Genomic DNA, 24,096 nt, shown 5'->3' on the forward strand with positions numbered 1-24,096 from the left:
CTGCCTTGGGCTTGTTAGTGAAGGAAAGATCTGGGGGAGAAGTAGTGCTGGAAACAGTTGTGTATGGTGGAAGACATTTTCTGTGTAACTAGAGTTGCTTAAGTGTAGGAACTGGCTTAATCCAGAAGGAAAAGGTGCTTGTGCAATCAGAGGAGTGTACTACCAGATTGGGAGAGTGGATGTGTGTGTGTGTGTGTGTGTTAATTAGAGCCAGCTTTTCTTAATTTGAAAGTTGCCAGCTGTGGCTTTATGAATAATTCTGTACAAGCATAGCAGGGACGTTTCTCTGAATGGTTCTTGAAATAGTGTACTGATTGCTCCTTTTGACACCCCCCTGTTGTTCGTGTCCCCCCTGTCCCTTCCCCTTCTCCCCCCCCCCAAAAAAAAAAAAAAAAAAAAAAAGAAAAAGAAAAAAGGCAGACAGTGATTTTTGTCCCTGAGGTAAAATGGTCATGGGGGTGTGTTCTTGTAACTTCAGTGGGAAAGCTGTAACCCCCACCCCCCCCCCCCCCCCAGATTTCTGCAGCGAAGTTTAATGCTGGTGCTATGAGCTATTGCTCTGCTCCTGTATGGATCATCTTTATCACTGCCATTTACCTGCAATGCAGTGTGTAACAGGGTTTACTACTCTACAGTTCCCTGGAAACTAAAATCTATGGGGTGGAATTTTCCTCAGCTATAAAGCTTTAAAGGCCTCTGAATTATTTTATGTAAATTTTATGAGGAGGCCACTGAATTTTCCATTTTCCTCTTGTGGGCATAATAAAAAAGGGTTTCACTTGCACACGTTAGGATGCATCTCATTTACTTGTTTGCTAGGCTCTGTAGTATGGCAACTTCTGTTTTCCTTTGTGGTTCTGCTTTGAACTCAGCACAGAGCTATCTCAGGCATAGACACGTTGGTAGGGACTATTATTTAAACAGGTACTAGTTAAAGCTGACATAAAACCTGAAGGAAATCTCTCAGCTTTTAGAAGGCTCAGCAAAGCTCAGTTTCCTGTGTACTCAGCTAAGAGAGGAAGGGGACAAAATGTGAGTTGAAGTAGCTGCTAGATTTCTCTTAGTGAAACACGACGTTTAAGGAAGTCTTGGGTGGTGTGTTAACATTTTGCACTTATTAAACCATTGTAAGAACAAGATGTGTAATCATTCTGGCTTACGAATTTATGCATATTGTCATCATTTCTGGTTAAATACACTATTATTTAAAATAGTCATTCATTTACAACTACAAGACTTGAAAATTGAGTATGTGCTTTTTCCCTTTAAGAAGAAATGGTATATTCTCTCTCAATTCTCTTTCACTGAGGTGGCTGGTTACAAAGATGTTACTATTTGGGTTACTATATTAGTAAGCACTGCTTCATTCAAAATTGATTCATGTTTGTATTCATTCAGTGTTGTGCCTTAAAACTTAAGAGCCTTTGTTTGGCTGTTGGGCAACTGATTTCAATTCTTTCTAAAATCATAGTAAAAAAAAATAAAAATGAAAGGAGCCATGATTTTTTTTTTTTGAATGAAATTTTGTGCTGTGAGGCAGTGATAAAATGCAACTTTGCAAAATGACTACGAGACTGTTAATATGCAACTTGATCTCTTGTGTTGGATTGGTGACATTATTTGCTAACTTTATCCACAGTGGTAAATTTTCCAGCTCACAGAATTGACATTTGGTTGAACTCAAATGGGCTCATTTTAATTTTCTCTTGTATTTTAGTCATTTCCTGATATAATATTAATCGAGCCATCCTTTTTTCTTGTGTTCATTCTAACCATGTTCTTTGGCAAACAGTGTGGTATAGTTGAAGGCAAGTCGCTGTTGTGACCAACCTTTTTTCTGTGTTTTCTTTTCTTTTTCTTCTCATTTCCTTTTGCGTTATGATTACTAAATGGCCTTGTGTTTTTTGCTATCTGATTTGTCAGGGCCATGGCTTGTCTTGCAGGTTGTGGTGCTCAGCACGACAGTGGCCTGATTAATATCTGCTAGAACCACTGAAATTATTTATACATTAGTTATTTATAATCACCAAATGGTCAATGGTGCAGGAAGGAAAATGTATTAAAATAGCAATATGTTTAGAACTGTTTTTTCCCCAAAATGGTGATTATTTTTAAGTAGCATGTATACATTTTTTTCCTTTACTGTCCTCCACGTATGGTTTCAAAGAAGTACATGTAAAATGCAACTCCTGCAGAGTCTGTTGAAGTCTACTGATGTCTATTGGGCGTATATATCCAAACTGATGCTCTGTATAGCTCCTTGTTTTTTTTTTTTGTAAGTCTTCTAGAAGCGGATTGGTGAGAGTTCAGTATTTACCAGGATAAGCTGAGCAGTTAATTAGAGGATTAGTAGGATAGAAAAACTTCTTTAAATATTCCTAACCTCTCTTGCTGTGGCTGTGGTATTGCCAAAGTCGAGGTGCCAAACTTCCCTTTGTGGCTCAGAATATTGCTGAGACTGGGAGGGGTGGAGGGGTTCCCGTGTACATGTGAGGATAGTTGTGTAAGGCAGTAATCGTATAACCACAGGAAGAATTGAGGGGGGGCAATGATACCCAAAAGCCCTTGAGCTGTACTTGAGTCTTGCCTATAGTGCTTGGGTAAAAGCTACTGCTACGATAATGGGGAAATATATATCTGGAAAACAGCTGTTCCTGTGCAAATGAAAACATGGCACATAGGACCGAGGAGAACCCACTAGTACAGTGTGCTTCCTCTTTTAAAACTGGCATACGTTCTGTTTGCATATTATTACTTGTTTTATTCTTACCTGTGTGTATTTAAAGGGCAGGCCCAGCTAAAAATTGCGTGCCAACAAATGGGACAGGCCCTCGTTCTATTCAGTGCATTTTCACGTGGCTGTCAGGTCGATCCGCTTATTTTAGAGCGGGTGGCACGGCGCTGCTTCGGCAACTTCCGAAGAAACAGTATCCTCGTGGACGTGATGCTGTGCCCAAATGACTTAGTTAAAATGCATTTATAGGCCATTCCCCTAACTCTGCTAGAGCTGTTTAATAGGCTGAATAATACCTCCGCTTACTACTATTCAGAAAGAACTTGGATTTTCACATCCTGTCTGTCCTTCAAGGTGTCAGCAACTGGAGAAGCCTGCCCTCCTCCCCACCATAGGCTCGTCTTACTTGTGATTTAAAAGGGGAATCAATCTGACAGAGAGGTAAAACAATATATTTAGAACTTCCCGAGTGCTGCTGTTAGTCGTTCCTCCAGGTGAACCAGGTCAGAAGCCCTTTACCAAAGGATAATCAGTGCTCTGTAAGGGTGGCAGCGGAAGAGCTGCAGCATAGACCTAGTGCTGGCAGCTGCCACTGATAAAATGATGGTCCTCGAGCTCTTTAGAGAGGAGTCATAGATGGCATTAACAAAAATACTAATTCTCAGGCTTCTTTTCCATATTCACTTCCAGGGTTGCTGTTACTGGTAGATCTGTCATACAAGGTTAGGATATACACTGGTCTTGTCTGACTCTTTTTGCCCCTTCCTTCTGAAGTATTACTGCCTATTAGCTTGCAGTTATGGGAGACTGAATGGGTAGATGAGAGGCTATACATATATTCTGTAAATTGGAGATGTTTTATCTCCTGACTACATGGACAATTAAGTGTGCTTAGAAGAGAAATGCAGGTTTCTGAAACAAACTGTATAGGAGCAGCTGTTGTGAAAACATGTAATGAATTACCCTACTGGTTATTAATTATTCTGCACAATTTCAGCAGCAGTGTGACAAAACAAATGTATGTGTGTCTATACACCTCTATATTAAGTCTTTTATATATATATATGAACACAGATGCACACTTGTGCACACATCTGTAAAACAAGTACAAATTCAGGTTTTATAGTTCCTCTTCAGTTATTTTTAAGTGAGATGTGGTCGAAATAAAGGTTTTAGTTTCTTTTTCCACCTTAAGGTTTATTTTTAAAGCAGTATTGGTATTTTTTTTCTTTGTTTCCTTTTACTTTTTCTTTTATTGTTTTGTTACTGGAACTGTGATAGGTATCATCTGTTTACATCTGAATACAAGTCCAACAAATTGAGGGCTGACAATGCAACAACAACAAAAAAAAACAACACGTGTTTGATGGACTGTGCTTCCTAGGTCTAGATCAACCATTTAAAATTTTTTGCACTGATTTTTAAGTTTATTGGAGACTTTGTGTCGGCATCTGCTGTTGTGTCTTCTTGGAGACAGCATGCGGGTTTGGATGGGTGGTGAAAGGATGAAGAGCAAAATACCCAGAGCAAACCACCCTGTGCAGAGACTCTCCTTTTCTCTTAATCATGGTTGTATACATCTACAGCTCTCTTGTAAGCAGTTATTCAGTAATGCTGTTCGTCAGTGAGCCCCTCTGGTCTGTCATGTGTATGTGACTGCATAAGGTTAGGCGAGCTGCATGGCGAGAAGAGTTTGCACAGGTGACAGTGGAAAGTTTCCTTTACATTTCATATTCGGTGCGTCATATTTGTGCCAGTCCACTAGATGATAACTGACGCATGCTGCAGTTGAGGTTGACAACTTAATCCTTGCAAACTTGACTGTTTTCCTTCGTTTCATGTAATTTAGGATTGATGTTTTCTTAAAAATAGTACTCTTACGAAACGTGGTGTTGACATTTAAGATTCAGAAAGTGTACTGTACTGAATGAAGGTGGATGTTTGGGAAGGTAGATGAGTAAGGTGTGGGTAATTTTTGGGTGCTTGTTTGTCTGCAATAAAAAGGGATTCATTCTATTTTCCTGGACTGAAAAAAGTCATCTGAAAGTCATCTGAAAATCCAGAGGAGGAATTGTAGCTGGATTCTGCTACCAAAAAGAGTCTTGTCTGGTTCACAGCAGTTGAAAGGGATAAGATTTTTGTGCTGGGGAAAGTTTGGAAGGCTGATGGTGTTGCTGCTTGTGCTGTTTCTTCTTTCCCTCTCAGTTATTTGGTTTCTTTACTGAGAAAAAAACAGAAGTTACATGTTAGAAGTGAGTCTTAAATTTTGCTTTGACTCATCTATGTCAGCTGTTTTGGGGCATCTGTGGCACTACTGTACGTGAAGTTTCATGTGAAATCAATGGTAAACTGCAGAGAAATGCTTGCTGAGATAGTGTCAGCCTCTTTATGTGCCTGAGAAGGGGAAGCTGACTGACTGTAAACAGTCCCACCTTTCTTTGTTTGAACTTTCTTACTTTGTAAAAGGCTTATAAATGAAAAGATAACTGAAATGGGAACAAGTTTTGATTCAACAGCTGAAAGCTTTCTCTCACTTATGCCTTAAACTGACATAGTAGATCTATAATTACTGGAAACCTATGCCCTACAGACTTTATTTTTAGCAAGGAAAAAGCAGTAGTAGCTTGGAATCAGCTTTATAACTTACTTTAACGTACTAGATTTTTTTTTTAATTTGTTTTTACTTGACCTAAGGCAAAAGTATCTTATGACAGCATTTGCTATTGGCATCACAAACGGTTGCATTAAAATGATGCTTTGTGCTTTTCTAAACAAAGGCTATAAACGATACGCTTTCTCATGTATGATATTTGTGGTTGCTAATGGTTTATTCTTGGAAGAGTCATTGCATATGTTGAGTACTTTGAGATAGTGATAGAATGGTTTGCAAGGGCATGCATGCCTCTCTGTAATCTAATCTCAAAAGACGTTACTTTCACATGGTGTGGTTTTGAAGGCTGCTTCTGTACGTACGAAGTTGGCAAAGTACCTCTTACTAAAAGCAAGGGATGATAAATATTAATAGCACGGTGTAAGGGATTCAGCAAGTACAGTTTCAAAACATTACTAGGGCCAAACAGAATCTCGTATTGCGCATGAATTTTCCATGGTGTGTGTGTAACTTTCTTTCAGCACGCAGCAGTCTGTGCAATGACTGGGAGAAAAACTTCGTTGTCTTTTATTGCTAGAAAACTGTCTATCTGGCAAGCTTCCAGGTATCCTAAAAGGGCTTTTAAGGAGGAAGAAAAACAGAAGTTAGGATACTTCAGCTGGCTATATGACTGCAACCATGAAGCTAATTATTGATTAATTAGTTTTTTTTTTTTTGACAGCAGTTTCCCAAATATTAGTGTTTTTTTTTTTTTTCCCCCACTCTCAAAGTGTAAGACACTTCAATATTATTAATCAGCTAAGTTATCTTTATTTTTATCTCTAGCTTCTGAGTTTTCTAGTAATGTGCTGCCTTTGCCTGCATATCTGATTCTGTAAAGTGGTGTGTACTACAGGCATGTAACTTTCTAATTTTGGGTCACTGAAATTGGAAAGCACCGATGCTCCACTCCTCCTGGGTAGCATTATGGACTTACCAATGCAGTTAAAAGCTTTGCTGTATGGATTTGGTGCCCCAACAAATTATTAATTTAAGTTTTCTAATGCTGCTTCTAGACCTCTTTTGCTATTAGCTTTATGCATGTTAGCTTCCCCCCCCAAGTTGTGCTGGAAAACACATCTTCAGTAAAGGTAAGAGTTGAGAGTCCCCCTGCAGCAGTTTTTTCCTTACCTCCAGGACAGTGACCAAAGAGCTGGCAGAGGCTGATTACATTATAAAGGCATCTTCTGAAGGGCTCTTTAATCCTGTTTTGGTGTGTAGGAGGCAGGAATGCCCCCTCCCTATGCTGTGATACTTTCTGAACTTCTGTCACTTCTTTATTAATACAACCTGGTAGCAGTTTCACACAGCTGCCCACCAGATACACCTAAACTCATCTGTAGTGGTCTAGGCCATGAAGGACTTCGGTTTTCTAATATGCATCCACATCTCTGCCCTTGCAGTACAGCAGTGACAAAATGGAGCTACTGTGTAACACCTGCCACTAAAACCCATCCTTAAGGCCACAGAGTCCTCCCTTAATTTTCATCAAATAGTTCTGCCATGTGCTAGGTGTTATTTTGTATCTTGCTTATTTACATAGTGCCAGCTGCTTTTAGTGTTGTCTGTGGTGTAGCTGCTTTTGTTACAACCTTCCCCCAAATGGGAAGGCAGTTGTTACTGTCTCCATTTTAAACCTCATCTGAAAATATTTATTTTCCTGTATATGCCAGCCATTGGTCATCTTCACATTCTTTAACCTACTTGTCCTACTAGTCAATGATTTGGCTTTTTTTTTTGGTTTTGTTTTTGTGGTGTGTAATACACTGTAGTAGATACCCGTTTTAGAGAGACTGAGGAGCTTTGAGTTTTTTTTGGGGTAGGGAGAGGGGTTCTTGCTTACAGCTGCTGTACAAATATGTTGATTTTCATCTTCCTCACTTTGGTGTGAGAAGACAGGCCTGCTCTACACTCAGAGCACTGTGCTGTTGAGTGATTCCAAGACGAGAGTTTTAGTGAATATCACCACTGTTAGGGTTTCCAGTCCCTATAAGACTCCCGATTCAGGGTTGTGTGTTTTTTTTTTTTTTTTTTTTTTTTCCATCACAAAACCATTATTATAGATCCCACACTGAGCTACCAAAACGTGGCACTGGGCAGCTTCCAGCAGTGGTGAGCAGCCAGATGCTTTGTGGTGGGCCTGGCTGTCATACAGCCACAAGGAAAGGCGGTTCGGTGAGCTGAGAAATGAAGTCAGTTATTTAAGTAAATAAATGGAAGCAGCTGGCACAGCTCTTTATATCTGATTTCATGATCGATAAATCTGACTTAGGGGAGGAAGAAAAAAGGGTTTGCCTGCAGGAGCTGGAAGAGCAGGGCCAGCATTCTTCGGCAGTTGGCCGGCTACTACAGGTAGTAGAAGTGGTAAAACCCTCCGTGAGGGCAGGCAGCAGCAGTTCAAGGGGAGATCTTGTTCTGCCAGGAGGCTGGATGCTGTGAGCTGTTAAAAGAAAATAAAAACTGCATTCTGAGAAATGCAAGCCATTTGGAGAGGGGCAAATTTCATGTTGCTTTGGTCTCAGTTCTGAGGTGAGAGTATGAGATTTCTCCAGTTCAGTTATTTTGAGTTACTTTGTCAGGTTTGTGCCAAAGGCAGGGTGTAAAGGTGTGTTTTACTGATGTGTTCTGTGTAGTGCTACATGGATTTAGAGAAAGCACTCACGGATAAGAAACTTGTCCTTGAACCTCTACGTATTTCAAATATTGTGCTTTTACAGGATGAGTGGTATGGTTTTGGTAGTAAAGGACTGGAAAAGATCATCTTGCAACTGCCGTTGTCTAACCTTGTACATAAAAAGCATGAATTAGATGGGGTGTGGCTGGTTAACAAGCCTCTTGCTGAAAGCTGAGTGAACAGTTGATTATTTTGATCTTTCCAAAACCATTCCTCTAGAAGAGGCCCTCGAGTTGTGTAGCTTAACTCTTTTGCCACCCCTTTATATATAACCTTTGGTTCATAAAAGCTCCTTATTTGTGCCAGAAAATCCTACGCAGGAATAGTTTCCTAAGCAAACGTGTTCAAGGTCTCTGAATGGGAACTGCTGGAACTGTGAAAAATTTGCTAGTTATTTTAGTGAAGTAGATTTGCTGCTGTTGAGAGCGAAGCTAAAAGAAGATTCCAATCCTGAAACGTACGTCCTGATCCTTGATAAGATGAAATCAAGAGCATTGCAAAAGGAAATTCTGTGGTATTTAGCATATCTGTGGATTTGTTCTCTGGTTTTCCATTACAACTTCATGTTCACTGTTTCTGTTCATTGGCATTAAGTTAAATGGTTTTAGGTTTCTGTAGACAGCATTTGCTCTGAGCCCTTTTTTCAGGCTGTCCGGCTGTTGTGTTTTGTGCCCGTCTCCCTTCCCTCTCTTTATTATGATACTGGCTGGAATTTAAATCTGATGTGAATTTTTGTCCAGCTTTTTGCCTTTTGCCAGGACAGCTGACTCTGTTTTTAAACTTCTAGGAGCATCTCTTAAAGTACAGTGGCAATTATTTGTGTAAATAATGAGTTTTAAATTGTCCTTCCTGATGACTCTAAACAAATAATTAGCTTAATTTGCTTCATTATTTTATGACATGTAGTTTATATAGCCTTAATCATGCTGATGTTTTCACAAGCAGTGAAAGAAGACACTTTTCTTCAATACAAAGTAATGTTTTCTTGAGGAACTGTATGCGTAGCTTTTCATTTATATTTTCTTTCTCAGTTTTTAAGAGGTGAACTTTTATTAGTTTAGAAAACTTTTGACAGCTTCCAGAACAGCAGAATATCTTCAGGAATTCAGAAAAAATTAGTTTTATTTGGATTTTCTTAACTTAAACTTGTCTCTTGTTCCTTCAGGGTCATGATGAAGAAGCTGTTGTGGATATGGGCAAAATCAGCTCTACTATCAATACAAACTTTGAGAAAGAAGAACTAGAGAGTAAGTTTGTGGGGCTTCTCTGTTTGCTTAACCTGCTTTTTTCCCCCACAGGATAAAATATCTATTTTCCTTCGAGTGCGACCAGTATCACTAAAAAAATCAGAATTTTATGGCCAGCGTGCAATTCTAGGAATTAAAATCAAGGAACTGAAGATGACTTGTGCTGTCTTTGTCACTGCACATGCTAATAACTACTCAATGTTCTTTAAATCTGTCACTGAAAAGAAATCTTTAAAAGATATTTACAAAGCTTTTCTTGGAAAGCTTTGCTTCTAAGACTAACAATCAGAATGTAGCTTTGAAGAAACAATCACTTTCAACAAGTTGTTTCCCAGCATGAATGATGTCAACTTCTTCAAAATTCAGGGAAACAGGGATCATGAGGAAGTTGTTTGTTTTCTTTTCGGAAAACTTCTTGGGACTGTAATCATGTACTTCAAATACTGACTGACTAAGCAGATACGTTGCTTTAGTTCCATGCTGAATCGTACATCCTGTCTACAATTAATGAGAAGTGTTATGGAGTCATTATTTGACCCAGAACCCTGCATTTAGCACATTTAAAAAAAAAAAAAGAAAAAAAAGGCATTGAGTCGGTTTCATATGCCAAAATCAAAAAGGGATATTTTGTCTATGGTGTAATTCCTTGCTGGCTTGGAAAGGAAGTAGATGGCTTGAAAGTTCATGTATGTCATTTAGTGATGCAAGAGGAAAAAGCTTGAAAAAAAAAAAGAGGAAAAAGTATGCAGGGTAAAAATCTTACTTTCCTGTGCTCTGAAGCTTAATTAACATTTGTGAAATGCTGGAGACTATCAGTAGATAAGGTAAGTAGTATTTCCTGAAACTGCTGACTCTTACTGCTTCAGAACAGCAGAGAGCCCTTATAGCAGCAGTTTCTAGCTGACAAAAGTTGATTTTAGGTTGATGTCTCATTTTCTTATGCTGTATTCTAACAAGGGACAATTTAAAGTGATTAAAGTAATTTGCTGCTCTTGCAGTTATATTCTTGCTCTGTTCCCTTCTCTCTGTTACTGCTTTCTGTCTTGAGCTGACGCTTTGTTTGTCTGACTGTACAACAAGCGTGGTTAAATGTAGTAAGCCATCAGAAGAAGAAACACCCCTGACAAAGGAACATAATGAGAGATCTCACGAATTGAGTACCCTGAACCATTTTGCCACACAGGTGGGTGTCTGCCAGTGCTGAGAGGAGGTATGAGCATAAGGCTGAGAGGTAGAGGTGCGGAGTGCAGTGATGCTAATTCAGATAGGGTTAAGCTGCTGTGAAGCTTTTTCACTGTTTTTGCAGTTCAATCTTCAGTGTAGATTTAAGCTGTCTCCTCCTTCATTTCCTTCTCGTGCGTTTTTCTGGGAGATGAACCAAAACAAGCACGGGTATGTTTTTGCAGGGAGGCAGGGGTTAAGAGGAGGCAGGCATTCAGCTGGAGTAGTTTGTCAGTGAGCTGAGCAGCTGGAATGCCTCAGCACGAGGAGGAATGACATGGGAACGTGCAGCCGGATCACTTCCCCAGTCTTTCATGGCACAGGCGCAGGAATGCCTCAGCCAGTACCCCACTGCAGAGACACAAGGTAGGGATGGAAAGGCAGTGGTTAAGGCTTCTGGAGGCAGTTTTAGCAGTTGTACTGCTGACTGTGAAAATACCCACTGTCTTGTCACCCATGGCCAAGGAATAAATTACAATGAAACTTAAACTTGTGTTTCATGAGCATTCAAGTCAACATGACAGCTACTGAAGGGAGGAACTGAAGAGATTTCATTGTCCTCACCTTGCTGCTAGCCATATAGCCTGCTTCTTTCTTTGGCTACCTCGTGCTCTCTTCAGAGCAAGACGTCATTTTCTAAAGGGAGTGCTGGCTATACAGAGATTAAATGTAGCTAATAAGAAACATCAGACAAAAATGTATTGCAGTAGGATTAACACGTTTCTGAAGCTTCAGGTAGGCACATATTTTAGTATTAGTCAGAATTATTTTTTTTGTAATTACATATATTCTGTAGTTTCTTAATTATCTGTAAGAAAATTGGTCTTTTTTATAGTAGAATGGGGAAAGGGAGGGACAACATGTATTTTGACTTCTTACTTCGGAATGGTTACCAATGATAGAACAAGAACTTTTTCTTTTCCTGTACTGAAGAGAAATGTATGTAAATATAGTCATTTGACTGGTATACTTCTCTGAGATTCACCAAAAGGACTTGTTTAGATTCAGGGTGTCTTAGATGACAAATTATATGATCTTAGAGTCCTGTTTATTATGAGATCACTAATTATAAGTTATGATGATGAGAGTAGGCATGTGGGTTCGGGGGGAGGCAGGGAGCTTTGTTTTTAATTCTGGTACTAAAACCTTACAAGGGGGGGAAATGGAATTGTTGTCTGCAAGCAGTAGGAAATTCCAGATAGTATTATTTTTCATTATTGACTTGTGAAAATTTCCTTGTAGGCTTAGGAAGATCTAAGTACTGTAAGTGTTTTAAGAACTGAAGCTGTTTCAGTCCAGTCTTCCAACTTGTTTCTTCTGGTGACTTGAAAAGGAGTTCTAGGAATTTGGAACCCCTCCAGAAGTGTGCGTTGATTCACTTTCAAGGAGAGGCAGCAATCAATTAATTCAGTTCAGCTATGATGTGAAGAATCAAACCTGGAAAGCCAGCAATGACAGGTGATAATTTAACAGCTTTAAAGCATCTACAAACTGATGCTGATCGGTTTGATGCTGCAGAAGGCAAAATTTATTACCAATGCTGGAGCAACATTTTTTGGTGCTCTCAGTACTGGATGACTATTTTTGGGTAATTTTGTGATGGGAATGCCAATGTGATGTCAATGGAAAGCAGACTAGTTGCTAAATACAAAATAAATCTTGGAGTTAGGGCTCTGTTAATGGTTGCAGGGAAGTGTGGTACCTATCCAGAGTGACAGTATTTAGGTTAGAAAGGTTAGAAATAGGCTACTTGTTTTGCAACTCTCCCTGTAAAAGGGAAATAGATAGAAACGGTAAACTACAGTTGTGGGCAGACCGTGTAATAAATTAAGGTACCACTTCTTACCAAAGTTGTAAGGCCATGCTTTGAAATAACAAATGTCAGTTTACAGAAGAGCTAGAAAGTGGAATAACAGCTTAAAATAGCATCTTTAAGAGCACCTAATGTTCTTAGCTTGATGCCAGACACTTTGAGTCTCAACGGATGAGAATAACAGCGGAGTAAGGATGGAATGGAAGTAAGGCAAGAATAGTAATGGCAGAGGTATTATATCCCATATTTCTCTTAAGGACCGTGTTTTAGGTAAGTGCTCTAAAACCTGGGTTGCTATGTTTGGCTTGATATTACTAGGTCTTACCTTTTCAAATTCATAGATGGCTTTTCAGCTTGATTTGTGGATACATTTACTAGGTCTAGCTTAGGGTAAAAGAGCTATCTTCTGTTGCTCTTAGCAGACCAGTTGCAGGCATAGCAAAGATAAGGAGTTTACACATAACAGAGGTTTTGTTCTAGAAACAATCTGAGGTTGAGTGTCTGTCTCAGTAGACTAGTTTTCTGTGGCATAAATCCAAGAAGCGTCTTTCAAAACTTAAGATGATTTAGTAGCTGCTCTAACACTATCCTGTGGCAGGTGTAAGTAGTGTTTACTTTTCAAGTGACCCTATTATCTCTGATACCTTGATGGCTTAAAGCAATGTTTTTCCTTTAAGAAAACAGCTGTGCTTTTCTGTTCATCTTAGTTGATAAGGATAGATAATTAAACAATCCTGCACTTTTTCTTCCCTCTAGAAATGAATATATCTAAATGGAAAACTTGCTCTGCAAGTTTTGCAATTGCTGTGAATAATCAGAAATTGTTTCAGCACTATAAAAGGGCTTTGGGGAACAAAGAGAACTTAAATTCCACAACAAGTTACAATGTACTGCTAACTTTTTCATTTGTTTGTTTTTTGGTGTTAGGTTTAAAATTAATCTACCTTTTAGATGCATCTAAACTATGATGGTTCTAAAACCCAGGAGTAGTTCCTGTGAAAACTTTGAAGAGAACACATTGCACAGGGCAGGTGAACAGATGTAATGTAACAGGGCATTGTAGCTGCTGGCCCTTTAAAAACATGCTTAGTATTTACTTTCTCATGTTCCCTAATTATAGGCTGCACTAATTTAGGCAGAACGTGTTTTTTCACGGCTCTCAAACTATGGAATGAACGTTTGAGTCGTTAGAAGACCCCCTAATGGTCTAGAAAAGAACTGTATTTAACTGAAAAGAATTTTGAAATGTTGTTTTAACGAAATTATATCTTTTTATGTGATCAAAAAGTAGAATAAAGCATCATGAAACTACTTCTGAAAATAAAATTAATTTATGATGCTCATCAATGATTCTTGGAGGCCACCTTTCACCCATTGGCTCTAGTGATATCCCTGAGCTGCAAAGTTAATTTAAATCGAACTGAGAGCAAAGTGAAAACATGTCTATTCAGGTACAGTACAGTTGGACATGTTAGGTATGTTCAACATGCTCTGAGTCATATGCAGCAGCAACGAAAATATTCACTTGTACCAGTTAAGCTAGTAGCTGGTACAGAATGAATTATTTTGTCCTTATGGCTCAGAAATGTAATATTTCAGTAGTGTCTGTGCTTAGCTCTTCTGTGTAAGTTACAAAAATCAAGGATGTTTTCCTAATATGACTTTTAATGGAATCTTGTTTAAGTAAACGTTGGAATTAGGTTGCATCACTACACCTCTGTCACCTGTGTGTTGAAACTTACAGTTACACAATATGTTATACTTCTGCCATGGGGTATCTGCATATCCACAGGCAAGTTCCATGTGACTTCTTTTCCTGTTAATTTGTACAGTATTGAGACTGGAGTAATTTTTCTCAATTTATTATATTATTAGTATTGTTCATCGCAAAGTTAAGTGCTTAAATGGTATCAAAACTATTTGCAGGATGGCTTTTGAGAGGGAAATCTGCCAAGCTGACTGTATAGGCATAAAACTGAATAGAGCACCCAGAACGCCTAGACACAATATTCAATGTTCATGTGGTGGTGTTGTTAAAAGGCGGGAGGTTATTTCTAAATTCTAGACCGGTCTTTTTGGAAGTTAATTCTCAATTCTTTAACAGGAACTGAGTGTAAAAAGAAAGTATGAACTACTGCACCTCAAAATTCATATTCTTGGCTAACTATTGCATAGACTTAAAAGGGGGAAAAAAATAGCAGTTCTGATACCACCATTGTCATTAAGGGAAACTACTCATTCTACAAACAGTGGTCTCAACAGCTAAGGAACCCTACTGTGTACCCTATTTCATTAGTGGCTGGTGACAGGATGTTTTGTATCTTTCTGTGAAAGATATTATCTGCATTTACACTCTTTCTGACAGAGCTGAGACTGAGGAGGAAGGAATAAGACTCAGTTTTCATACTAGAACAAGGTTAACTTTTTTTTGTATACATACTAAGATATTCATTAGATTAAAATAGCAGTATGATTTTGGTTTTGGTTTTATTTTGTTTAAAAGGCATTGTATAGTATTATAAAATGGGTGTGATCCTCTATTCTGGTTTAAAGTAATGAAAACATTTTCAGGCAAGACAGCTTTCCTACAAATTTATTTTAATATTATGACTTAGGTGTTGCTGTATGGGAAGTGTAGACTTCAGTAACTCAATGACTTTTCCATGGAAAGTGGAGTACGTGCAGGGGATCATACAATTCACTTTAGCTTTCCTTATTACATAGCCAATTTAAAGTAGATGATCCCTATATAAATAGTGAATCTTAAATGAAATAATCTTTGAAGGAAATGAAGCAGCAAAGAATACGTTTTTAATATGCAACTATTTTTTCTATAGAGCGAGAAAGCAGTACTGAAAAATGAGTATCCTTGAGTTGTTACAATTTCTAAAAAGAAAGGCTAGATAATCAAATATTCATTCTCTAGAGCTGACAATGCTGTAAATCCACTACTAGAGGTTAGACAGTGAGAATAAACAAAGTGATTCAGCACTTAAACTTAAAAGATTTACCTTAAGAACATCTGCAGCAGACAATAACTTAGCTTATAGTTAAATGCTTAAAATCCATTTTGGGAAACTCCCATGCTAATTTTAGCATTTCTTTTAAACACAAAGTTCTTTTTAAAATAGAAGTCATTAAAAACAAGCTAATGCCTTTTACATAAATACTTAAAATAAATATTTAATGTAAAATGGACCGAGATGGAAGCAATGCTGTTTAAAAATTTATGGCATAAGCGGTGTCTTAACTTCTTTTATTTGCAAACTTAGTTTATCTGGGAGAACCTTATGTTGATGCTCCTGTTCTGACTGCATGTATCAGAAATTTTATGAAAAGGTAATTAATGGCAGTTTCATAATCTGAAACATGTAAAATTGTTATTCAAGCAGTAGGGCCAGGATACAGAAGTTTACCAAACAGTACCAACTGAAACTTAAAGCTTTAAAATGAACTTGATGGCTCCAGCTTCCTCAAAGATTTTTGAAACAAGGCAGAAGACAACTTATTGTCTGTTGATGGCTTTCCATAACATTTACTGATGTTCCAAACATTGACTAAAGCTGTGGAGTGACGGGTCTCAGAATTCTTGCTGAATGGATGACTTCTCCATTTGAAATTCATCGAATGCTAGTGTTGCACACCAGTTGAAACTTCTTAACTGTGAAGATTTTTTTATTTTTTTTATGAAGAAAAGGTGACCTTTTTTTCCTCAGAAAGGGTTAACCCTTATATACGACAAGATTCCCCCATAATATTTTTCATACCTTATAAATATCAGGAAATAGAGGTATTTGGGGAAAAATTAATCCACTTAAAGATGTGTGCAGCAGCTGTACAAGAGACAGGTATTTGGACAAGTTTGTAAAATAATGCATTTATGACTGTTGATGAAGTGGAGAATTTTTTTTTGCAAATGTTTCTCTTGAAATCATCAATAAATAGTGTATCGACTGTGGAAGCCTAGCCTACTTACAGGGCTTGGCATCCTTGGGAAGGGCTGAGAACACTGATTTATTAGTGGGCAGAGGGCAACCTTTGACTTTAATGGAACTTTTGCCTAAATTGTCTGTTTCTAGGTTTTCTGCTCTCCAGCAGAAACATCTCTTTGAAATGATCTCATCTATGCATCCTTTCTCCTGAGCACTGCTGAGGCAGGCTGGATGATACACCTTCAGCTTGGAGTGTGGAACCCAGCTATGGTCTGACTTGGATGCGTGGTACGAGGGCAGCCAGCTCCCAGTGCTGGCTCCTTCCCCAGGAGAGAGAGGTGGATGCTGGCTGTGGGCTACAAAGCCCTGGGGCAGATGTGGAGTGCCACAATCCCTGTGTAGCTCTGTCAGCTGGCACTGGGCTTTTCCTAGTGCTGGTACTACCTCCACGTCTCATGTCATTACTGACAATGCCTTCTTGAATGCTGTTGATTGTGCCAAGTAGAAATAAATATTCAGTGCATTTTTCTCTTATGACTGCCCCTACCAACTCGTTTTTCTGCCTTTTCTAAAGTCTACAGAAGAAACCCACTTCTGTGTGTAATGAGTCCTGGTATTTATTGCTTCTGCCAGTCAGCATAATGTGATGCTGGCTTTCATTGTGTAGTGAGAAAACACTCTTTCTTACTGAGCTGCTTTACCATATGCTATGCATACAAAATTTTTGGATTATGCTTTTCAGTACTATCTACGCAACCATTCCAGTACAAAGAGCATATTCTTAGATGCACTTAATTACTATGAGCAACAGGGGATTTGAGGATAGGGCACAGAAGGCTTAACAGATCCTAAAATATATTGGACTGTGGAGAACCTGTGGGCTCCAGCTAAGGCAAATAATTACTATCTGATGATTTTTTTTTTTTAAATAGCGATTCCTATCATAAAGTTTTTATCTTTAGCTGACTATTGGGAGCTTATGGAAAAGATAGTCAGACTGTTGTCAGAGATGCATAGTGAAAGGGTGAGGGGGAACAGATGAAAAATGCAGTATGGCAAGTGCTGACTGAATGTTTGGAAGTCTTTTTTTTTTTTTTTTTTTGTGGAGTATGTTGTCCTTTCTGACACTTGGAGCTTGACTGGTTGTCTTCCTGAGCAACCTGATCAAAAAGACGGCTTCAACTTTGAAGGTGGTCCTTCTTGAGAGAGATGAACCAGATAGCCAATCTCCAGATGTCCCTTACAACAGCAATTAGTATCGTCTCTGCAGTTCAAACTTCTAAGTAACAGGATTTGAGAATGTATAACGTTCCTTTCCATGTAGGTGTTATCTTGATTTCCCTCGGTAGTGTAGCAAAAAACATTCTTTGTATGAAGCTTAAAAGTTGTCCATCTGTCAAAGTAATGGTTAGGAAGAAGGAAGTCCTGTGTGAAATTCTGCTTACACAGTTGCCACATCAGAGCATTTTGGATGTCTGATTTTTATCTCTCCAGGAGTTTAGAAGTCTTCTATTAATATTTTCTTAGGGCTCTGGGAAGAAACCAGAATATCTAAACAGAGCATTTTCTGTTTCCACTTTTATTTGACTTATAAACTGTAAACTGACTTTTACCATGTGATTGAGACATAGTGAACTCCTAACATTTAAATTTTTTTTCATAGGGATAAGGGCCTTAATAGTAAATACCCTTGGTGGATTTGAACAGCTAAGCATGGATAAAGTCATGTTAGATTAAAATGTACAATTATCTATCACTAAATTTAGTATCAGGCAGTCCACTAATTCTATTGATGATTGGTTTAAAGTAATTCTCTAACAGGCTTTACTTGCGAGTGGTGCTGTGGTACAGATGTTGGTGGGAGTTAAGCTTTGAAGGTCGAGCAATTGTACTTTTTAAGCTTTTAAAAACACTATTCAAGTAAAAGGTGGTGCTCCTTTTGAAATGACACTGATTCTGGTAATATGTATCATAGCCGTTTTAGAGTTACCTTTTCCTCTATTACTATTATGTTGCCAGTCTTTTTCTGGCGATTTGTTTTGGCCAGGGTGAGGGGAACTGTAAGTTGTTTTTCTCGGTTCATTGGGAATGAATGAAGAAAAATCTTACGTGTTTTTTGTTTTGTTGGAAATCGTGCTAGCAACTAAATCTTTATCTGTTCATCTTCTGGCTTTAGTTTCTCCTATTTGAATAATGAAGTTAAGAGAGCACAGACCTAATCAACGCAGCACTCTTTATTTTTAGGGTGTTTTTCAGTGCTTTTGTTTGTGAAGTTAGAATTAAGCTTCAACCTGTATAACTCTTGGGCAGCTTTACTCTGCCTTTTGGTGTTAATATCCCTGCAGCATCCAACAGCAGCAGTTCAGGATTTCCTAGGTAATAGAAGAGATGGAGGGTGCGGGTCCATCTTCCCAGCAGGGCTGGCTATTCTTTGTGGAAGAAACTCATAAAAGAAAGGTCTCTATTGATAAATAGTAGTAATGAATGCTTCAACAACTTAATCTGTGTTCTATGCTTCAAGGGAACAAGTTTACTGTCAAAATGCTTCATTTCAGATTTGGTCATAGTCCCAGTCAGTCCACTCCTGTTAAAGCTAGTGTTTGAATTGAGTCAAGCCTCAGGTCGTGTAATTCAGAAAGTAATCTTGACTAGATGAAACAGACGCTGAGCTTGCTCACATATTACTGATATTTTTTTTGCTTAGTCCTTTCTCTTGTGTAACACTGAAAATATTGTTTTATAAGGTATTATTTACAAATTTATATAATCTTGAGGCTTAAAGATGCTTCTTAGAAGGCATGTTTGACGTGTGCATACATATGCATATATGTGTATAGTCACAACTCCTGTGGCTTGCTCGGCTTCTATAAACTTGCTGAATTTACATCTCTCTAGGAGCTCAAAAACCACTTCCTTTTCCTTTTGTTAAAGTCAGTCTTCTGTAATAACTCTTCTACTCTATGAAACAAAGTATTTAGTGTTAACCTCCAGGCTTATAGTTAATGTGTCTTTTCCTGAGATTGTTTGTTTAAAAAGGCATTGAAAAGGTTATTGTACATGCTAACTCCTTTATAGAAGGCATTGTAGTAATATGTTCATAACAGTTCATTGATTTTTTTTTTTTTTTTTTTGTCAGGCTGTTGGTGCTAGTATTGCATTAATGTGAGAGGTCAAAGGAAAATAAGATGTTGAAAGTAAATTTTTTTAAACTGCAGCATGCATTAATTTGAGGATGTGCTATCTAAATTTGTTAAAGATCCTAGAATGGTGGAGGGAGGGGATAACAACAACTGTGTCAGTTGTGTGACGTTTTAGGAATGCATTTTAAGATGTAAGTTTCTGTAAAGCTCTTCAACTGATGATATTAAAGGAATGATATATTTGAACCTCAGGTTCAGCTAGGTGTGTTGATATTTAGAGAAATATTGGTGGTTCATTCAACCATAGAAAACTTCCAGATTGTAAGCTATGGGTAACTTATTGAAGTTTATAAATTTAACTGTGAGATCACATCTTGCCATTGTAGCCGCTATCCTGTTACGATGATTCCCAACAAACAAGGTGTATCTTGTAATTTCTCTGCTTTACTACTAGTTTCCTGGTGCTTTTCAAATAGCTTCTTCCAGTATAGATCAAGACTGTTTTATATTACTTGTTTCACAACTGAGTTCTTGAATTGGGCCATAATTTATTCTTACTCGTTTCCCCAATAAGGTGAGTATGGCACTAATTCCTTGACACTGGGGAAAGACAGAAAACAAATGGTAACACTAGTTAAATAAAGGTAGTTCTGCAAAGTTTTTCTGGATTTTTTTATTGTTGTTTTAGTTTGTCAGACTCCTTGTTTTTTACAATGATACTAAATTTGGGCAGGAGGTAATTTTTTTGTTCAATTGTTTCCTCTTGAACTTTCTTGAAAGGCCACAGAGCTGTGTATATTGGAGTTCACGTCCCCTTTGGAAAGCAGGGCCGTCGACGGCATAGACATCGTGGGCACAGGCATCACAGAAGAAAAAAAGAAAAAGAAACTGATAGAGAGGATGGCCGAGAATCTCCATCATATGGTAATACATTTGTTGTGGGAGTTCCTTGTGTCTCTTGAAAATAAGCTTAAAATAGTTACTCTGTGCTTAAACATTGTGCTGTTTCTTTTATTCTTACTGCAATTGTGTATTTCTAACTCCAATCAGGCAAGGATTTTGTAGTTATATTTTATCTGAAGGAATCATAAGTTGTTGGGTTTCATCCGGGTGTCTGAATGAATGTTTAGCAGCCTGCACTGAATAGGTTGGACCAGGGCTTTTTAATACTCCCCTTTAGCCTAAAAAATACTACTTGACTTAAACACCATTTTCCAGATTGTGTGTTATTGCATTTCTTTCAAAAGTGCTGAGTGACACAGAGAAAACTATGGATACATTTGCCATTTGATCCATTTACTCCACCCTTTCACCTGTCCATTACTGATAGTAAGAGACTGTACTGCCTCCTGAGTTCTAGTTTTGGATTCCCCCATCCACTCACCCTTCTGTCAGCAAGAGATGATTTGTCATATTATCTAAAATGAAAGTAGTGGGCACTTCTCTTGGTAGATTTCCTTGAAGACCTCACACCTACTTCTATTCCTGTACTATAATGACTGGAAAAATTATGGTGTAACGGGTAACTATTTGTTCTACTTTGGGTGTGGATACCATACTGTTCTGTCATGTTTCTGTGATGAGAAAAACACTGTATTTAAGACCAGTTCCTGAAACAAAAGAATTTTCAAATAGGAATGCTTTGACGAACCTCCCTTTACTGTTTGTGTACAGTTCTTTGTTCCATCTACCTTCAAAAATTACCTTCCCAAATACAAATTATTGCTATGTGATCATATAGAGTCTCCTTACAGGTTCCAAAGCATCAGGTAATATTAAATAGATAGAAATTTACTTCTGTATTCTGGGATGTTTTTTCAGATACACCGGATGTGGCAGGATTCCTAGGATACACTGGATTTGGGACAGGATTTTTTTTTTTTTTTTTTTTTTTACTTTCCTACTGGTTTTGCTGAGGATGTTTTCATATCGTTAATCTATTGAAAAATTAAAAATACCTAATTGTGTTACCAGAATGCAAACATAAATTTCCAGATGTTATTTTGTTTGCAGAAACAAAGCAAATTTTTAAAAGGGCCTCCTTTTAAAGAGATGTCCATGTTTCTATTGTTTCTGTGCCCTCTTGAAGAGAATATTGTACTGCATGTTTCTAACTGAGTCCAGGATATTCAAGTATTACATTTTGTTTCTTGCATAATAGAAGCGAGTTCTTTTAATTGTTGGCTTTCTCATTTTCTTCCAGACACGCCGTCCCAACGAGTGCAATTTATCCTGGGTACTGAAGATGATGATGAACACATTCCCCATGATCTCTTCACTGAAATGGATGAACTTTGCTTCAGGGATGGAGAGGAATATGAATGGAAAGAAACTGCTCGGTAAGCTAAAAGTAGATTGTTTCAATGTATATTTTCTAATGATTTTATCTCAGAGAACTGCAAACCAAGTCTAAGTTAAAATTATTGTGAACTATAGGAGTTGGTTAAATTCAGGATCAGCAAATTAAAACTTTTTTTTTGTTTAATTTTGGAAGAATTCATATGTTTTGTTGAAAGACCCTCAGTCTTACTGATGCTATGTTGACTTTCCTAAAACTCACCATGCTGAGCATTGTGAAAGGTACAGCTGTTTGTTATTAATACAGGTGTTCAGCCATGTAGCATAGTATTTACTGTCTCAGAAATCTTTGCTCTGTTATTGGTGATAAATTGGTGTCATTTTTTTTTTCTCAAACCTAAATAAAATTAGGTATTTACACGTTCTTTTTAGGAAGTATTTGATTAATTTTTTGCAAAGTTATATGCATGAATGTTATAGGAGGCCACAAATATGTTTGGCCAACATCAGTTAAACTGTTTCCTTCTACATGTGCTGTAATACATTCTTCTGGATGAAGTACTTCCAATTATCTTAGTGCGTGCTAGCTTTTGCAGAAGTTCAAGTTGCATCACACCTGTGAATCAGAATCAAGATCTGGAATAGTATAGTAAAACATATTAATGTTGCCTAACTCTTGAACATCTGACTTGGCATCCTTGGAGACTCAAATATTGTATACAAGCATTTCAGACAGCTGAGATGCAGATCAAGTAGTGCATTGTTCATAAGAATTCATGAGTAGACAGGTGTTGTTGAAACCTGATGAAACAAAATTGGCAAAAACTAAAGCAGTTGAGCATGGATAAAGGCCAAGATGAAAATGTTACAACCATTAATTAATTGGATTGTTTGAGAAATCAAAGCCAGTATGAGCTGACAGGTCTTCCTCTTCTGTGTTGTTTAGAAGTCATAGGGAAGGATGGGGTTGATTGCCAAGTTGTCTGTCTTCCATGAAGAATATAAATGTGTGTATGTACACATTTCAGGTGGCTAAAATTTGAAGAGGATGTTGAAGATGGAGGTGATCGATGGAGCAAACCTTACGTAGCAACTCTGTCTCTACACAGTCTCTTTGAACTACGAAGCTGTATTCTTAATGGGACGGTCATGTTGGACATGAGAGCAAACACACTAGATGAGATAGCAGGTTGCAGCAAAACTTTTTTAATATTTTATTCCTAATTTTTAATCTGTAACTTGAAATGCTTTTGATGATGTCTTTTTATGTTTTTAAAAACACTGTACTGAAAAATAGGTATGTGCTTGCTTACTGCGGTTTTCTTCTTCTGGTTATAAAGAGCTGGTCTTGCAAACTTCACTTACGAGCATCTGCACTAGATGAATAGGACCTCCTTTATTACGGATTTTAGGATGAGGCCCAAATTTTACTTTTATGTTCTAATTCCTGAATGTGTTCTTCGTCTTTGTTTCTACAGATTAAATGTATGTATCTTCCAGAACATTTTTAGGACTTATTTGTGCACTTTAGTACCATAATTATTAATCATAACTTGACTGATGTTAACTTGATGCCATTAGTGCAGTTGAGTGTTGCACATCTGGTATTTTTTTCACCTTTATAAGAGGTGAGCAGAAATAAACTATGTAAACGTTGTTTGACCCTACTATGTTGAGTGTCATAGAATCATAGAATATCCTGAGTTGGAAGGGACCCTTAAGGATCATCAAGTCCAACTCTTGACACCGCACAGGTCTACCCAAAAGTTCAGACCATGTGACTAAGCGCACAGTCCGTCCTCACTAATCAAGTGATCATATTGTGTACTATAAAATTAGCTTTGAAAGCTTTCATATATACATATATCTGCGTAGTCTGAATGCTTTTCAACTAGCTTTATGTAATTTTCCTGGTATCTTTTGCTACAGATACCAGACGGGAATGCCTTCTCAGGAATCATGCTAGGCTAGGCTGATTGACATGTATGTGATGGACAAACTGTTTTGGCATAAAAGCTTTGGCACTGATATATTTTTTTTTATTTTTTTTGAATCTTCAAAATCCTCTCAGGAAATTGATATTTCCTTCCTCTTTTCCTGACTTACAGAGTAAGATTGTTTAGTATGTAGTCTGTAAAAGTATGAGGAGATCACATGAATTTGTTTGAAGTTAACGTTAGGTGCCATTATGGAAGCATGTAGGATAGTAATTCTTGGCAGGGCATGAGGCAATAAATATATCGTTCTGGTTCCCTGAGTTAGTGATACCTAGGAGGTATTCTTGGTTCTCACTTAAACAGGGCAGGAGTTCTGTTTTGAGAAGCCATAGCAAAAGACTACATTGCCTAGTAATCCTAAAAGGAGGCTGCACTGCACTGACAGACTTT

The 24,096-nt window shown here is 37.8% G+C and overlaps 1 protein-coding gene across 12 annotated transcripts in view; it reads left to right on the forward strand.

Moving 5' to 3' along the window:
- Positions 1-24,096, forward strand: part of SLC4A7 (solute carrier family 4 member 7) — a 135,428-nt gene that overhangs the window by 69,097 nt on the left and 42,235 nt on the right. For all 12 annotated transcript variants that reach the window (XM_072033453.1, XM_027451087.3, XM_038173785.2 and 9 more), the window contains exons 2-5: positions 9,224-9,305; positions 20,192-20,335; positions 21,615-21,750; positions 22,738-22,898. In XM_072033453.1, the coding sequence (XP_071889554.1) occupies positions 9,251-9,305; positions 20,192-20,335; positions 21,615-21,750; positions 22,738-22,898 (496 nt within the window). In that variant the 5' untranslated portion in view covers positions 9,224-9,250. The remainder of the gene's footprint in view (positions 1-9,223; positions 9,306-20,191; positions 20,336-21,614; positions 21,751-22,737; positions 22,899-24,096) is intronic.

This window comes from Anas platyrhynchos, chromosome 2 (assembly GCF_047663525.1).
Source record: "Anas platyrhynchos isolate ZD024472 breed Pekin duck chromosome 2, IASCAAS_PekinDuck_T2T, whole genome shotgun sequence".
NCBI classification, from domain to species: domain Eukaryota; kingdom Metazoa; phylum Chordata; class Aves; order Anseriformes; family Anatidae; genus Anas; species Anas platyrhynchos.